At 30.6% G+C, this 20,151-nt stretch overlaps 2 protein-coding genes across 3 annotated transcripts; both read left to right on the plus strand.

The window, feature by feature from the left end:
* Positions 1-5,924: 5,924 nt before the first annotated feature.
* LOC113560768 lies at positions 5,925-15,830 on the plus strand. Its single transcript, XM_026966826.2, has 4 exons — positions 5,925-6,117; positions 10,337-10,434; positions 12,886-13,002; positions 13,402-15,830. The coding sequence occupies exons 1-4, from the start codon at positions 6,106-6,108 to the stop codon at positions 15,479-15,481; spliced, it is 2,307 nt and encodes a 768-aa protein (XP_026822627.1). The 5' UTR covers positions 5,925-6,105; the 3' UTR covers positions 15,482-15,830.
* Positions 15,831-17,031: 1,201 nt separating this feature from the next.
* On the plus strand, positions 17,032-19,529 carry LOC113549563 (dynein light chain 4, axonemal). Of its 2 annotated transcripts, none has more exons than XM_026950923.1 (3): positions 17,032-17,236; positions 17,919-18,002; positions 19,359-19,529. In XM_026950923.1, exons 1-3 carry the CDS (start codon positions 17,168-17,170, stop codon positions 19,518-19,520), a joined length of 315 nt encoding a protein of 104 aa, XP_026806724.1. In that variant the 5' UTR covers positions 17,032-17,167; the 3' UTR covers positions 19,521-19,529. The 2 variants fall into 2 exon arrangements, with proteins under 2 accessions (XP_026806724.1, XP_026806725.1); XM_026950924.1 differs by having other exon boundaries at positions 17,922-18,002.
* The last annotated feature ends 622 nt before the right edge of the window (positions 19,530-20,151 follow it).

Here is a 20,151-nt window from a genome sequence, read left to right on the forward strand (position 1 = left end):
AAAGCCAGTTATTGTCTATCAAATCATTGGTATAACATTGTATGAATAAAAGCAGTCGTAAATGATAAAAATTCAAAAAAATAATAATATTAAGACCATAATATTATCGTATAACGAAAAACATCAGTAGTATATAATCGATTAGTACAATATTACTACAAATATATAATATATTTTATTTTCTTATGTTTCACACCAATGTGTCGGACGTCGGTGTATGTAATAATATTTAAATGTTAGAATGTGTGTGGTACGCGTTTTATTTTTATTTTTCTAAACACAGATGAGTTGGGAGGTGAAAGTTAGTGTGTATTGTGGATAGGACGCGGTGTACTAAAATGAATTCTTACGTAATAATAATAATTATATCTACATACCAACGATGAAAACGGTGAGTGGCTCATGTGTATGTATGTGAGCGCGCACATGTAAGGAAACGTACCGTGGCGCCTGACGTGCGTGTATACACGCAGGATTAGATTATTATAATATTATTATATTATTTTTTAATGCGTACCCATATGAATTTTTTTTTTTTTTTAATTGACCGGGTTAAGTTTGAAATCTACAGAGGAACGCATAAGACCGGATAATGTTGTAGTATATATATATTATTATTAGGCCATGTTGAATCGTGGTAAGTAGTGTAACGGAACGTCCGGTAGTGCAGTGAAAATAAATATCGCACAGGTTTTGCAATATATAGATATGAAAAACGTGTAATGTTGGGTCTTCAAAATTATATTGTGTGAAGTCGGAGCTCAATGTACACAGAATTTTCAAAACCACAAATTATTAAATACTTATTTACGCCGCAATAATGATATGCGGACCAGATACAATTGAGATTTATGTTTTAAATAATTAATTATAGAGCATTATGTAATTATTCTAACTACTTCATCATTATTAAAAAAAATATATACCATAATTCATAAGTTTGTAAATAAATACAAATAATCAAATTACAATTAATAGATTACTTTTTACTAACTATAATCCACTTATTAAGTGGGTCAACTTTATATGCACGTTTTGAAACCCGCTTATTCTTCAATAACATATATGTGAATATCGAACATATTATATGATTTCAAAATAACGTGAACAAATTTAAAAAAATAACTGGAATACTCCACTTTGATCAATAACTAATAAAAAAGTGTTAAAATATTGCTCTATAAATAAGTAAAACTATAGATATAAAGCATAAAACTATAAATAAATTATACAAATTTATAGCCTATGTACATATATATATATAGAGAGAGAGAGATACTAACTAGTCCATCAACAAAATTTAGAAGTAGCATGGTTTTAGTTACAAAAAACTTAACTATATTGTTAGAAATAGACTCTAAGGCGAAGAAATTGGATTAGGGTCGAGTGATGAGAATATAATATAGTATACGGAAAAGAGCATGTATGGATTGAAAGGACTTCCGACTTGCATTTCAACTGAAAAATAATATGAACTGTACTTAATACAAAATATTTGTAACAGGTTTGAAGATGTATAGATTTGCAACGAACATTTCTGGTGCAATGACCAAAAGTTTTCACACTTTTACGACGACAAGTATTGCAAACTGTACGGTGACTGTTGTCAGAACAGTATACGTTGTACGACGAACTCGAGTAGACCGTTGCAATCACCGGCAGTGCGTATAACAATGGCCGGTATAGCAAGTGCTACGGTATAGGCCACGGTGAAAACGCAAAAATAGTGCTGGTGATTGACTAGTGTCCAATGGCGCCCACGGTTGTATTCTTTAACTACGAAATCCGTGACAAGTGTGAACAGATTGGTGATGATATATGGTCGATTGGGTTCCGGACATCAGCGCGGTGATTCAGCCGATTCAAAACACGCGTTCAGGAACGTCTGATGGCCTGGTATAATGGCGAACGACAACGAGTCGTTTATAACTGGAAACCGTTGTTCGAGTGTTACGATTCCGATTATGACCCGGTAAAGAATGACATTCACATGGAAATCGACCAAACTCTTATTTAGAAAAACAACCAGTGGTCATACTTGGACTTAAATTTACAGACGTTACTCAAATGTAAATACCTTTGACGGGACGCACAAAAGATTTGATCGGCCGGCGTCCGTGAGGACGTTGGTCTGGTGTTCGTGGATTGTTTACATAGTCGAAGTCTGCCAGTAGTCGTGATTGGATGAAGCTGTGTGCCGCTGAGTCGTAACAACCAGAGAGAACTCTGCGCTCGTACGTAGAGTCTTATGTGGCCCTGGACAAAGAAGACATGGTGCTGTTGCGGCCGCGCTTAAAGCAATCAACCGTGAACGGCTGTCCGACCAACACGCCTGCTGCGATATCTCAGGCCTGCGCATCGTACACGTACACAATGTTTGAGTACAGTACCGACCAATACGTGCCACAAAGAAAGTTTTGAAACCCTGAATAACTGACTACTGACCAGATGATGTGTGACCCAAAGATACATAAATCTTCAAATCTTAGGCTAGAAAATCTTTTCAATTTGAAAGCTGGCCAACTTTGCACTTCAGACGAGATTAACGACTTGCTCGAAGCGAAGTGCAGGAAAGTGTTCGATCGGAATTGGTTCATCTTGCTGAAGACGTGATATTTCTGTTCCACAGAAAATAGTTTGTGACTTTTGTCTGATCACCACCGATTTACGTGCCATTCAGAACCGTTTGCTCGTTCAATTTTCCACTGCGGTGCCGTCAACATATTATTATACACCACTTCAATTGTGTGGTATCAAAAACAAAAATATTTTAGATCAAAAAACACTACGTATTGATTCGTTAATGCGAAATTTCAAAAATGTTAGTCACAAGTCCACACTCCACAGACAAACTACCCTTCATTCTAACATTTTGTTTTATAGGACTATTTTTCAAATTACTAATTACGAAATATGAACTCTCGTTTTAAAAACCTAATTTCATAGTATTGTACCCTGAATAAATTAGAGTTACTCAGTACGTCAGTACGTTATTTATTATCATCTATATTATTATATTATCAACATTATTATTGTTATCATTGAAGCTCAAATAATGTCATTTTTATTTTATTTATCGATGATTCAAATTGTAGACATTTATATTAGTATAGGTATATTATATATCTATATATTATATGATATGTATACTATTTAACATTATATCCCCCCGTAAAAATCGTATACATACTAACCAAATGATTTTATATTGTCTAATACTATTTTAATTGTTACATAATTATGTTAATTAAAATATTGGCATAGAACTTTTTTAACTAATCAACCAAACTGCTTATTTTTAAAAATAAATAAAAATGTATGATTAAAAAAAAATAAGGTTATTGAATGTCGTTATTTTTATATATCATGTATATTTAATAATTTTTTTTTTTTAATCCCACTAATGTACCTGCAATATTGAAAAAATTAATAAGAATGTATAATATTCAAACTAAATATCAATATATTGATATCACTAAATTTTGAAATGTTAATATTACTTATAGCATCTAATTGAAAATATGAGTAGCTATGTAAAAAAAAAATTGATTTATAAAAAATTGTTTCCACCGAAATAGCATGTTAAATATTTATTGAAATTCTTTGACATTAATATTACACAGTTGAATTAATTTGTAATAATGACGTATATATAATATTATTTGTAAAACAAAATATAAAATCTTAATTTTTACTACGATAGAGTTGGAAATACGTGTTTCTAGCTACTTCGTATGATTTTAATTTTTTATGGACTGAGGTATAAATCATTACGTAATAAGAACTCTAATATAAAGGTGATGGGCCATAAAAAAAAAAAAAATAATAAAATAATAATAAGATAATGGGGATAGACCCCTCCTCAGACCACGTCGCTGCATTCACAGCTCCGCTCAAAATCTAATATGTATAGGTATTATAATAATTACAGTGCAATAGTGCATTGCTGCATTATAATATATTCCATGATAATAACAACTGAAGTTAGGTTAGTGTTATAAGCTAACAAAATTGCGCATACTATGATCGGTAAAGCAAATACAACACTTTGAGTTGATTTAAGTTTTATGTTTCATAAGCAATATGCCATTTATAGTTATAGTTTCTTATATATAAATGTAATTTAATATTGTATATTTTCACAAAGAATAAAAATCTTGGTGATAATATTTTCTCTTCCAACATCCACAACATAATTTATATTGATATCATAATATATAGATTATATTATAATCTTGTTAATCTGACATTTGATCTAGATCCATTATTTTAACTAAGTTTGGATTCACCTGATCTGTGTTTACAAATATAGTATACAATTTAATCGAAAACTATCTACACAACTAATTAGCTAATAGCTAGGTACTAAAATACTTATCAATTATGGAACAAATATTATAAAAGTAATAAAATAATGACTCAACGCCCATTTTAATAATAATACTAGAATATAATAATATTTATCCGACGACCGCATTACCAAAATTGTTTTTTATGCGTCCTACTAAAACGCGTAAAACTTTATATTAATTTATTATTAAATTTTGAGTGTCAACATAGTTTGTTTATCATTTTAACACACATTTTACTGTTTTCGCATTTTAGTCTTTAAACATTATTTCTTATATATTTATAGATAGGTAGGTACCTATAATATACTGTTATAATAAAATATTATATTGAGATAAAATCATAGACATCACATAATAAACATGGCAAACACAAATTTAAATTACATATTATTATAATATTAATCATATTATATCTTAATCCATCTATGTATATTTCATACAAGCCTATGTATAAATTATATATACGTGTATTCGTATATGCAATCGTAGGATCTTGAATTTTAATACCATTAAGTATTTTATTATTTTATACCTACAATGCGATTTTTAAGTGTCTACCTATCCTAATTTTAAACTAATATTACTTGTTATTATGCTGTTAAGTGCTTTATTGTAAATATTACAAGTATTGACTTATTATAAGTTAATTACAATAATTATATATACTATGGCCTATGATAATATAATAATAATAATGTACCTACATGAGGTTTTTTTAAAAAGTTAGGTGAATATAAATCAATTATAATATAATTATACTCTTAGGGATAGAAGTTGATGAATCATCTTTGCTCAGAATCGTTATTCGTATACAATGCTTTTCATTGAATTAAAATTTAACACTTCAATAATTTTAACGAAATATACTCTAAATACATACCATGTACTACAGAGTAGGTAGTGCGACTTTTTTTTCTTTATAATATCCAAAACTTTTCATTCCATATTATGAAATAGTTAATAACATAGTGAATGTATCCAAAAACATATTTTTTTTTTTACAAGAGCTTTTATTTTTTAGTTAGCTTTTTTAATAATATATTCTTATTTGAATTTAATAATTACATAGCAATAATTAATATTGATTTTCTAGATAATGTACATTAAAAAAAAAATCTAAATAAAATTCAAAATAAATTGATAAACAAAATAAAAATTCTTAATTTTCGTTTATATATATTTGCACTTTGAATTAATAACGAACGAATGACTTAATCTAAATTCTAAAGTTTGAATTCATTCATTCTATGGTCTATATAATATATTTTATATTATACATAATTTGTTTTGCAATGTATTCAAAATTATGAATGAATTGTAAACAATTTTAAACAATTTTTTCCAAAAAAAAAAAAATCAAATTCAAACTGTATAACACAGACAGCAGTCGCTTATAGTAGAAGAGCGAGCTACGGCGTTAAAAGAACCTAAAGCTTATGGCATATTGGCAACATAAAAGTTGGTGGGGGCGAGATGAACATGCGTTGGCGATGTGTTTCGGTATCACCGCCGCCCAAGATAAGTGTATTATTATGATTAGGTATTATATAGTCGCATAGTGCTTGCCACCGGCAATGGTTCACTCGTTAAGATATTAACCACGTTGTGCATAAGTGTGCTGTTTATAATATTATTAATATTTTAAAAATTTCAATGTTTGGTTATTTCTTTTTGTTCGTTTTACAAGTTATTTTAGTCTTTATTGCACTCTATTGATCATGGATGTGATATAGTATACGACACGACCGCCATCATGAAAGCTGACGTGAGTAGAAGTATAGTTGTACATTTATTTTAATATAAATTATATAGATACTAGAATTCTGATGTAGTAAATTTATAGGTGATTGGGTATGAAAACTATACTAGCATATTTTTTCATTTATAATATTTTATTTAGTAAATAAACAGATGTACCTATTTAAAAATGTTATTATTTCTTGTATACGATGCCTTAATAAATTCAATAAATTACATAATATTATACGTGATTGAATTTTTACATGACATTTACTATATAAAAACTAAAAAAAAATTGTAAACATGTCAATAAGAATAATGTATTTACAATTAATCTTTTACTATTAATATTTTTTTCAATTTATTTTACATAATATTATATTATTAGTGTAAGATAAAATTATATTTCCTAAGAGTTCTGATTAGTATCAACCTACCTATCTACAAGAAAGTAACACTTTATCTTGGCTGACTTTAAACAACTATACCGCTAGGTATTGCTTGAGTATTATGACTTATGAGTATTATAATAAAACTATAATTTATTAATATGCATAATATTATGCTGTACTTTTTTGGTACATTCTACTATAATAATTTTAGTATAATTTCATTGGACAAATTATGATTTTTTTTAATTTAAATTACTCTGTAACCTACACAACTTACTTACACTTTTATAATTTTAAAAACATTCATGTATGTTTGCTTTAATGATAGAAATTATATGATAAAACCAAATGTTTTTTTATAGTGAAATCTACAGCATTATAGTTATTACTTACATATTTATTTCAATTGTTAGTTGAATATTTTAAATAAATTACATAATAAACGTCAATTAAAGTTATCAGATTAATATTTTCGAAAAAAATAGTAACAACTTAATAATAATTATATATTAAATTATAGATATAAACATGAAAATAAATTAAAAATAAATAATCATAATAATAATATATCATTTTTTATAAAATATAATTTAAAACATTTTAAATAAACTTATTGACTAATTAAAAAAAAATAAGTAGTATATTAGTGTATTTAAAAAATATGTTTACTATAATTCATATAAACATTAATATTTTAAACAAATACCTAACTAATAGACTGAAAAAGTTACATTATTAATACTGCCTTAACTAAAAATGTCTTCCAAACAATAACAGTTTTATAAGATTGTTCAGAGAAAATGCAATGAACAGATCACAGATGTTTCATGCTGTTATTGTTTATAAGTTATAACCAGCATGTATACAAGTAAGATATTCCTAACAAATACATTAAAATATAACGACTTAAATACGCAATTAATGGTGTCAATGTTTACCTCACGTTTTAAAATACATTTTAATAGTATTTTAAGATTTGTTCATACTATTATACTGTTTTTCAATCTAAATTTACGCTTTGCACCTTTTGTTATTTACATATATGCCGTAAAAATATAAAATTATAACTTCTGTAATGGGCAATAAAAAAAGGGACGTAATAGTGACATTATTAATTTGATACAAATTATAATAAACATAGTAATATCCAAGTTCTGTAACAATCGTTTCAGTCGCAATTATTCGTAAATAATTGATATTTAAATGTGTTCAAGCATTCGTTTAGGATTTTATCCATAAAATGTATACCTATCTAACATGTCTATAACGTTAAAATAAATTATAGTATGTTCATTAATTAAAAATTGAATTAGGTACGATTTTATTAGTAACCCAATATAAGTAATATTAGATTATTATATTGTGTAATATTATTCGATAGTAAAAATGGTTGTTTTATAAAATGATAAACGATTTAGAATTTAGATAGGTACCTAATATAATATTAAATTATTCAAGATTACGTGTCGTGCTATAAGAACAAAATATTTAACAAACAGGATGACATTATGTTTTTAAATCTACAATGCCAATGATTTACTATAATTATATACAAAATGCGTTTAGGCTTTGAATGTTGATAGCTGTTTAGTTAAAACTTAAAACTGTACCCTGATAATACCAAACCAATATGAACATTTTCTTTAATTAATTTACAAGAATTTTATCAAGAATACTATTGTAGATTATACTGGTAATAGGCACTTCAAAATAAATATTATCTCTGCGTAAAGTAAGATCAGATCAAAGAAACGATAACTAAAACTAGATATTCATATATTATTCAATAAAATATCTATAAAATTAATAAATATATATATTAAATGTATATATATATATATATATATATATGTATACTTCTAATGATGCAGTAGCGCCAAATGAGTGTGTTTTTATAGCGGTACCAAAATTAAGCAGGCCAACTTTTCTCTAAATACGTGTGCATTTTATTTAGCGGTGCATGTGTGTGGTTAAATTGTAATACATATATTATCTTGATGAGTTATAATTATTAGCCATATACTATACTATTACGATTAACTTATTCATAAGTCATCCGTATAATCGATACGCAAGTAAATTATATAGTAGGCCAATAAAAATAATAAAATACTAAAAAATAGGGGTACAAATATATTTATGTATCTTATCGGTTTTGTCACAGTTTACATACAGCCGTAAGCATTACCATCACCTAAATTACGTATCTAATTTAAATATTATACAGCTCATGAATCTAAGTATTAATCTTAATTGTTAAACTAATAATTTTTAAAAACTGGGTTATTTAAATTAAAGACAATATTTTTACCGAATGGATACTCCAATGATATATATTATTCTGTAAATGGTTCTATTATAGTAACATAATGAGAAGTATAAAATACTGTATACCCTCTGTATAGTTATACATTTTGTGTTCATAGTCGTAATTTTAGACTCACATTGTCTAAAATTTGTTTGGCAGTGCGTAGCATAATTTTGCTAGATGTAGTATTTTTAAATATGGCTGAGTGATTCAATATTTTTTTAACATGAAGGTGTTAAAAGCACAGGAACAACTACCGTACATTGTTGAGCTAGTTAGTTCCATAAGTGTAAATTTGGGAGGAGACTCAGGGAGACTTGGCCCCCTAATTTTTTTAAGTTTTTCAACAAATTTTAGGTTATTTATTAGAGAAAATTATAAAATGTACTACGTAATTCCTCAACAGGTAAGGATTACTTTAATTTCGATAGGTATGTGTTATGTGAACGTTTAAGGTTCATGTAAGAATTTTGTATTGTAAATTTGTATTAAACAATTAAAATGATTGAGCTATACGTTAATATTTTATAACGACAACGTTATGTATACACCGATAAATAAATAATTTTGAAGTATTTATACATATCTTGTATAATAAATGTTGTAATAAAATAGTAAAATTTGTATGTATGAGCTACAGGGATAAAGCCTTCCAAGATACTGTTTTATGTTTATAATTTTAGCCCCCTCCCCTCTTCTAACAAGCTAAATTTACACCTATGATAATTGTAGTATGCTGCTAAATTCTATTTTTTTTTTATTTAAATTTAATATTTTAACAGATTGGGGCTGATAACATTTCAACTTCTTATTATATTCTTCGTTCATGTTACACATTGTGTTAGATACATATGTTTTTCCAATTGTTGGACAAATTAATTACACTGAATTATTGTCACAAAGCTAAATGGCACATCAGAAAGATATTAAATTCAAATTAAATCCTTTAAATAATTGAACGTCTTATAAATTCGTAAAATCTTGAATTTTTGCTATTCTCATTTCTATTTTTCATTTCTCACAGTAAATTAAAGTAAAAAGTATAAGAATTTGCAAGTTTTGAATGACCGAATAAAGTACTAAGTGATAATTTTATAGTATTAGTTTAAAACATTTATAATGCCGCTATTACATATCTTTAACTAATTTAACTGTAGTAAATGTTTCAAATAAAAAAAAAACTAAGTATAAGAACTAACCATATTTCTCGCGTAGGAAATATAATTTATTGTATGTAACAATAATATAGCATAGGCATATTAATCGCATAAAATAAAAACGTTTGGTATTAATTTAGAAAATCATTTAAGAATAATAATTATGATTTAATAAGACTATGGTTAGTAATTTTTGTATTATTGATTATAAATTAAAATTATTAATTATTATATTTTACCTACTAATATTGGCTAATTCATAATTTGATGATTTTATTGTTCAATGATCTTAACTGAAATATAAATAATAACTTATAAGGACAATTTTTAAATGAACTGAAATATACATTTATCTAATTAAACTGTTTTTATTTTGTGTTTATACAGAATATTAGAATACATTTGATTATCGCCACATTTATTTTCTTTGAGTCGTGGATAGCTGCTATTGACATTCGAAATCAAGATCTTAACAACTTAAATAAGTAAGTAACATTTTCCGTACTTATAGAAAATTTAATATTTATTTAATACATGAACATTAACATATGTAATAATAAAAAAACTATAGTAAAATACAGAGAAAAAGTTCTTATTGACATTAATGTTCTAAGACATTGAATATAAATATATAATTGTTAACAATAATAATAATTATTACCAAAATAAAAATATTAATTTTGTTGATGCAATTCGATAACAAATAATAATATTATACTTTATTTACACGCCAAACACATAATTTATTGTATAATTTTAATACTTTAATTTGGCATAAGTATTAAGTACCTATATTATTATATAAAAAAAACTATAAAAACTATAATTTTATTTTTAAATTATCGTTTTAATTATATTAAGTCTAATAAATTATAGTTTATTGGTTATATATACATTATACACTATGTGTAGTATCTATAAGTTATATTCAATAATTTAATCATTACATTAAATTTATATTGGTATACGTAAAATATTTTATATTTATAACACGAACCTCACCAACCTACCTAATTAGTTTAATTGTATATTGTTTGTGTTTCAAGTTAATCAATTATTTTTGCTCATCAGTCTGAGAAATATTTGTAATAATGTAATCTCAAAAATAAGAACTGACGGTTTATGTTTATATTATGTTAATATTTTATTTCGGTTTATTTATATTTGTATATTGTTATTATACGTGTATTGTGTAAAGTATAATTATATTATAATTCATATTTCATAATATAAATATAATAATGTAATACGTAATTTTACAATTGTATCTATATTCTATAAGTTATTCATAAAATTGTAATATGCAATGACACAACATCAAAAACAAATGTCAAACACATACTATAGCATTAACACCAAAACAAATGTCAAACACATACTATAGCATTAACACCAAAAACGACGAGCTACGTTGAAAATATGCAGCATGATTTAGATGTTTAGAAGATACAACTTTTTTTAACAAACACTTAGACTGCATCCGTGTATTTTTTAGAAACACCGACAGCAGCTTTCAAACAGGTACTTATTTTATGAAATAGTTACTTTTGGCTTATGTATTGTATATTTAATTTCAAATATAATCACCGGCTATGTTCTTTTTTTATGATTAACATATTATATCGATCTTAGCATAAGTCAGTATAAAAAAAGGGTATAAATATATCTGAAATGTCCATACTGTGGAGATCTCTTTAAAAAAAATATATTTAGCTTACCATTTGCATAGGTGTATCCGTTTAGTTTAAAAATTCGCATAATATTCCAATCCTCACAAAATAAAAAAAGTTGTATAGACAAATACTATTGAAATAACTAATTAGTCGTTTGATAATTATACAGCAAATAAATTAATACGTTTTTTAGATATTGATTTATAGGTACATGGTACATAGGTATATAGCAAAACAAATGTAACTTCCACGTAAATACAAACAAATGTTTATGTATCTATTTTAAGTTAGTAAAGAAATGTTATTAGTAAGTAAATATTGACTGTACTCTAATATAGATAATGTTTGGTGTAAAGTATATATAGTATTTAGTACTAAGCTATACCGGTATCGGCATATAGCAAATGTTTATTCGCATAAAACTAACAATTTTCATTTGTTGTTTTACACAGGATAGTACTTTATAGTATGACCCATATAAGTACACATTATACTTAAATACATAGTACCTATTATTTTATCAAATATAGATATTTATTGACATACAGTTATGCGTAAGTTTTGGCGTATTTTAATTATGTCCCACTTTTTTTAGTAGGTATGCATCTACCAACTAGATTGAATTTTCTTTGAAACCATCCTCAAATTTGAAAATTATTGTTTAACAATATCAAGCACAAAAAGTAATATTGTAAAACAACTATAGGTACCCACAATATTGCTATACTAAAGAATCTAAAAATATACGAAATTTACGCTTTATAAAAGGGTTAAATAGTTCACTTTGTGTGGTTATTCACATATTACCAAATAATATTGTACTAGAACTAGATATTAAACGATATAATTTTACGTTATGTCATTGCATGTCTATTTTTTAGGTTAAATAATAATTCAGATGCTTAAGTCAGAAAACGGTTGTGGGACGCGGTGGAAGTAGCCTAAAGAGGATATCGACAAAATCTGATACTTTGTATTGTATTGTTTTTGTAAACAACTAAATTTATATTATTGAAATACCAATAATTATGTAACGAGTAACGATTAATTCAGTCACACGTTTTGTAGTAGACCTATAATTGTATGCCTCCTAGAAATCATTTATTATTATTTTAAAAATTAAAATATTATTGAATTACTTAATATATTTCGACAATGTTTACCTAATTTTTCTGGACCATGTCGAATATAGACAATTTATTTTTATTTATATTTAAAGTCGTTGTTCTACTACATAGATTAATTAATAATATATTATTATAGATCAAAAACGGACGATTATGAAACCACATTGCTTCTGGACGATGACGATGACGATGACGATGATGAAGCTCCAATAAATCCGAACACGAAAACGTTTAACGTCGGCGTTATTAAGAGGTGTGTATTCATACGCAGATAGTAGTTATAACTACATAATATCTATTATATGCATTTTAATATCTTATTTTATTTTCATAAAAACGTATTAGTCGCATTTGCATTATTAACATTATCTAACCTATTTTTTTTAAAAAAAATAATAATAATTAGTCCATATACAATCCGTATAAAGTTATTAATATAAAATCATGGATACGGCCAGTTTCGCAATCGCATGATTGTGAAACGGACCTAAATGGGACCAAAAATTAAATCTTTGTTGGCATAGAGTGTCGTATGCGATCGAAGAAATGACGATAAAATAGAGTAAGACGAAATATTGAAATCGAGTAAAATTTACAAACTGGACTGAATTTAATTGAAAAAAAAATGAACACACAATTTTTCCGTACTTAGGACCGAAACGGAATTGATATGTCGAAAAACGTTCGAATACAGCCATCAAACGTTGTCGCACTGTTACGACGACTCGCACTGCAAGCTATACGGCGACTGTTGTCGGGACAGTAAGTCCTACGTGGAGTCAGAGCAGACTGCGGCCATCACCGGCAACGCGTACAACAACAGCCAGTACGAGTGTTACGGTACGGACGGCACGGACGCGGTGCGAGCGCTGATGATCGACAGGTGTCCGCGGGAGGCGTCGATAGACCGCGAGATACGCAACAAGTGCGAGCGACGGGACAATGACTTCATATCCGCCTATCCCGTGTCGAGCGCGGACACCGGCCACGCATACAAGAACGTCTGGTGCGCTTGGTGCAACGGCGAACGTCGGCGGGTCGTCTACTGGAAACCGCTGTTCCAGTGTTCCGGAAGCGGCGGCCGGGTGGTCGCGACCGTTCGGCTGGAGGACGCGTCCGACCACACCCTGTTGTACCGGGACGGCCAGTGGTACTACGCCGACTACGGAAACAGGACGTTGCTCGCGTGTAACTTCCGGATCCAACCGCCGGACGACGCGGCCGGCACTCCGCCGTTGCGGCCTTGCGTCAACGAGGGATCCGCCCGGACCGTGGACGGTTGTCCCGACGGTACGCCGGCCGCGGCGGCCCGGGCATGCGCTTCGCACACGTACGTCGTTTTCGAGTACCGTCCGACCGGCGGCCGGGATAGGCGCGTGTTCCGGAACGCCGACTGCGCCCGGTGCAACGGATTGACCACCGACCAGTTGACGTGCGAACCGCCGCCGCCGCCGTTGAGCAGCTCGCCGCACGGGTTCGGGTCGCTGTTCGCGGTGCACGCGGCCGGCGAACGGCGCGACCTTTGCGCCCCGGACGAGATTTACGACGTTCTCGCGGCAAAGTGCAGGAACGTGATCCGGGACGAGCTGCCGGGCGCGTGCCTGACGTACGTGACGTTCGGCCAGGGCGAGTACGACAGACGGACCGCGGATAACGGGACGGCGTACGTGTACGCGTACAAGAAACGCGTCCGGTACAGGACGGGAGACCGCCCGACCGTCGTGGCGGCCACGGGCGCCGGGTCTCCGCTGCAGGTGTGCACCGAGGACGCGGACGGGCTGCTCCGGCCGTACGAACAGTCCGCGTACGCGGTGTACCTGTCGTACGCGGGCGTTGCGGGATCGTGCGTGTCGGCCGTCGCGCTGGTGGCGCATCTCGCGCTGTTCGGATGCGGCGGATGTTGCGCGGGCGCCGAGCCCAAAAACCTTCCCGAAAAGAACCTGGCCAGCCTGTCGACGGGCCTGCTGGTCGGCTACGCGGGCTACCTGTCAGTGGCTCTGCGGGCCGTGCCGCCGGGCGACGGACTGCCGTGCCTCGTGTCAGCGCTCACCACGCAGTTCGGTTTCCTGGCGGCTTTCGCGTGGATGTTCGTCATGTCGGCCGACGTGTGGATCGTGCTGCACGCGTCCACCAAGAAACTCCGGGTGGCCGGCGGCCAGCGTCGCGGCCGGTTCATCGTCTATTCGTTGTTCGCGTGGCTCGCGCCCGCCGCGCTCACCGCTCTGTCCGCCGTCGTACAGTTGCAGTTTCAGCCCTCCGACTCGCTGTTCTCCGAGCTCCGGCCCAACTTCCAGTACGACTGCTGGTTCCGGAACCCCCAGTCGCTGGTCGCGCTGTTCGTGCTCCCGGCCGGAACCGCGATCGCCGCCAACTACGTGTCGTTCTTCGGTGCCGTCCGGCTGATCGCCACTTCCGACGAAGGGCTCAAGACGGGCGGCAGCTGCAGCAACGCGACGGCCGTGAACCGGACGCGCAGGAACCTCAAGATCTACGTGCGCCTGTCGCTGATGATGGGACTGGCGTGGGTGTTCGCGCTGATCGGCGCCGTCACTGACAGCGACGTAGCCTGGACGCTCAACACGGCGCTCAACTCGTTGCAGGGCGCTTTCATATTCATCGCGTTCGACTGTAACTGGAAGACCGTGCAGAAGTTGGCCGTGTTCCGCAAAAACCCGACCGTGTCCGAAACGCAGACCACCACGGCCACCACGCCACTCAGTGCGTCCACTTAGCGGCCATCTGGCTAAAATTTTCCAACAAACATTGTGTACCGCTGTAGTATATATATTAGTACATTTTAACTGTGCAGTCACATTTTCGACAGCACAATCAGGTGTACGATGATGGTAGAATATAAACTAAATGAACACCTTTATACATTATAATACATACGTCACAGCTTTTGAACGACAACCCGATTCCTCGAGGATATTTCTCACCGCCATTTGCTCGCGTTATAATTTATCACAATCACGGAGGTTTGAATGTCACGTTTACCTATATTTATATTCATTATTATTTCACTATAATCCCGATCCTGTATTACATTTTAAGATATAGTATGTAACGTATACGTTTTAATTGATGTTTCCTATAATAATTAAATGTTAAAAATGTTTAAACTATTAAATGATTTTTCAACTATGGATAATAATTGTGCGATTTGTACCAAAAAGTAAAATTATTACTCTTGTAAGTATGTTTCTAATTCCATTTTTATATTCATCCAATGAATCATAAAAATTTTTTTATGTTTTATACTTTGTTTTATATCCTAGAAAATCTGCTCTGACTGCACCCATACAGCGCATAGGCCACTGCCATTACAATAAGAGTATATGCAGGGATGCCATATCAATTAAATATTTCCAACAGCAGACCACAGTAAATAACAATGAAATGTATTATTGTTTTAAAAGATTAAGCAACTGTCCCTTGAAAGTTCTATAATATTTGTAGAAGTATAACGAACATCTTACACCGTTAAAAATACGTAAAATTAGTTATATGAAAAGCGTCAACAAGTGGATGTGGCCATGACCATAAGAAAAAAAATTGACGATTTTTACGTTTTGATATGCCTATTTTGTTTTGGCTCCCTACTTATACGCGCATGCGAAGTTTCAAAATTCAAAACTCATTCTTCTACATAGATAATATACCAAGAACATAGTTTTATCAACAAAAAAACGGTTTTTTGATGAATTCAGTTGTAAATTTTTGGACTATCGACACTATTATTGTTTTAAAAGATTAAGCGATTTTCCCTTAAATATTCTAGTATATTTGTAGAAGTTTAAAAAACACCCTACACCGTGAAAAAGACGTACAATTAGTTTTTATTTGAAAAAACCGTCAACAGGTGGGTGTGGTCACTGGCCAGTTTTACGATTTGATATACTATTTAGTATTAATAGATAAATAATTTATTAATAAATAAGTACCTACATTAATATTATTTGTTTTCACTGTAAAATCTCTTAAATAAGTAACAATAATATTAATATGATTCTAACTTTTCTATAACTAATAAACCAAATATTCAATTAATACATTTCATTAAATTGTACGAGGTATAGATAATAATTCGTAAATTTTCGTAATACAATTATTTTTTTTTCAGTTGAAAACATATTTTATTAGCCAGCGGAATCAGCTGTAATATAATTTATATAATTATATACTGTAGCGTCGTTATTTATCCATAGCAACTCATCTATGGACAATAGACCTCTAATAATCAATAGTCGCACTATGTAGCTAGTAGTATTCGACTTAACGAATGTTTTATGACTCCCATTGTTTTTGCTGTAGTATCCTATTTAAAAATGTATTAAGTTATCCACAATCGGACACGTTTATCTGTGTACCTATAATACGTATATTAGCCATACCTAAACAATTAGTGTATATAAACCATGGAAGAGTTTGCAGATACTAAAGAAGATGAAAACAAAAAAATTGTTCACACCTATCCACTGGTGCAAGTGAGTGTACCCACATCTGAACTTATGCTTAGTACATACGACATACCTAATGCTTACACCAGGATTTTGATTGGGAGGGGGCTGATAATTGTTTATGTATATGAGATTTAACTAGTATATCTTTCATAAGTCTGGTATGCCGATGCCGTTGGTACGTATTCAATGTTATAGACTTTTGCAATAAATTATAATTTAAAATTAAATATAGTACTTTTATTTTCCAGAAATATCTAAGGGCACTTTTATAGACTACTTAAAATAAACAGAAATAGGGTATTGACTATATTATGTTACAAAATTTGTAAAGGTAATAAATTAAAATTGTCTGAAATCCCGTTTATTTTTAGTGACAAAAAATATTTGAATATATATATAGTATACACAAATACATAAATACTTTTATTACCATTGATTATTCAATACTTATATAAATATTATTAGTTTTAAGTTATTATATATTTATTTTTAGGTACCAACAAAGGCATTTGATGGATACTGATAAAAATATTGAACATAAATTATTTTTGCTAATTTTTTTTTAATAGGTGCCAAATTATAAAAAAAATATATGCTTTAAAAGTTTGTAAATCAAAAATCTCATAACTTTCTTTTTAACAAAAATGTACACTTATATTATGAATAATTTATATTTTAAAATTAAAATAATATTATTAATTGTCAGCAGTGTGATATGTCAGAAGAAATGAAAGCTGAAACGGTTGAAGTTATAATAACAGCCTGTGAAAAATTTGGAACAGATTACTTTGTAAGATTAATCAATTTGTTAATTTATTCATAGGAACTGGAATTTAGAATATTTTTAAGTCTAACCTTTTAAACTCGGACACCTTGATGTCTGTATCAATATATTAGGACCATTACTAGATAATATTGTATCTACTTGAGAAAATATTATTTACATATGATAATAGATATTACTCATAGAGTGTCTTCGGGATTTCGAAATTTCAAATACCTATACAGATACATTATTGTAAAAAGGCGACTGATAGATAATCTGCAAATAGATTGTTTTTAATAATACCTATCTATCTGGCTATCTGGATATTTATCTAATTATCTAATTAGTTAGCACCAATAGACACAATATACATATAATACCGAAATCCATGGAAAAAAAATTATTAAATTAGTTATTATTACTATTTATTTATTAATTTGACCCAAACATAAAAAAGGATTCGTTATTTAATTTAATTTATTAGTATGCACAAAAGATACTTATAAAGTATTTAAGTTATAATTCTATTTTTGTTCCTGACATATTGATACTTAGTTATTTTATTAGTTTTCTTGAGTGAAATCCTAACTCGTATGGTTCAGATTTGATGGCAATACAAACTAAAGGTAACTAATTAAAAATATTACCTATTCCTACTTAAAATGTGAAAAAAGGCAAAAAAAAACATTTATTAATAAACAATTTTAAATCTATCGATCAAGAACACATTTTAATCTATAAGTAGTATAAGTACTTTAATAATCGCTAAATTAATTAACTTTATCGATAGTAAAGCATATTGATATATTGATTAAAGGTAATTTTAAAATAGGTTACTAAACCGTAATTTTTGAAAAATGTAATATAATTTTAAGGTAATATAAAAAACATATCCGGCTGCATTACATTACTTCAATTTAGTATAGATCAATCTATGTCACTAAGTTTCATTACTGGATAATTTTTTCTTTCAAGTCCTCAGTCAATAAGATGTACCTACTTGGTTAATTTATTTCATCTTATTTGATTAAATTTAAACGTAATTTTCTTATTGTATATTATATATATATATATATATAGATATAGATAGATTACATGTTATAGTTGAGTTTGAGAGGTTGACCTCGCAAGGACTTAAGCAATTCAAAAATAAGTGATCGGGTAATCACTAATCGCTTTGTCTCTATAGTAATCACCGCTATATGATATTATACGATTTGTTGCTATAGTACAATGTACAGAGATTAATTGAATAATATCGAAATCAATTGAACAAAATAAATAATAATTAAGGGGGAGAGCCCTTATCACCTTGGAGTACCTAAACTGCACCGCTGCATGGCTGCAATTAACAATATAATAATTACATAACTTTAACAGGCGGCAGCCAAGACTGTAAAACAAATGCTCGACAAAAAATACGGTCCACAATGGAACGCTGTGGTCGGAGAAGCGTTCGGCATACAGATAACCCACCAGACCAATACGTTGATGTACATGTTTTTCGGTGGTAATCTCGGTATTTGTGCCTGGAAAATTTGATCGCAACATTGAGACTATGAGTTATTCCAAAAGCTATAATAATATTAATGTAATAGAATATTATTTAATTGTTATATTAATACAACTATAATGTCATGTACTATATAAACTATATTTATTTCATTACTAAACATTAATTGTAATATTGGATCTGCAACAGTCAATAACGCGTCACTGTGTCAGCATAAGAATCGGGTATTATAAAATTGTTTTGAAAAAAAAATTATAGATTGCAAATGGTTTTAATTATCAAAAGTATTCTTCAAAAATACACGTATAAAAGCTATTTAAATTTTATTTCTAAGTGGACAATCTGAAGCATAGGCATGAGCAGAACATTTTTTACGGGGGTGTAAAATAATAAAAACAGATTTAACAATTTTTTAATTTATGAAATATTATTTAACTCGGTACCTAAACACTAAGCTAAGCTGAATTCATTGGGAGTGTAGTTGCATACCCAGCACCCCCACCTATGTGCGCTCCCCAATGGTTTGGAGTATAATTTGATTGTGTAAGTAATTAAAATAAATTTATAATCCAAATTTTTTTATTTTAATCAGAAGAGCTGCGATCAAAGTCGATAGAGGCTATAGACCTATAGTGTGCTATAATGCCTTAATATTGATTA

Source organism: Rhopalosiphum maidis, chromosome 4, assembly GCF_003676215.2.
Source record: "Rhopalosiphum maidis isolate BTI-1 chromosome 4, ASM367621v3, whole genome shotgun sequence".
Classification (NCBI taxonomy): domain Eukaryota; kingdom Metazoa; phylum Arthropoda; class Insecta; order Hemiptera; family Aphididae; genus Rhopalosiphum; species Rhopalosiphum maidis.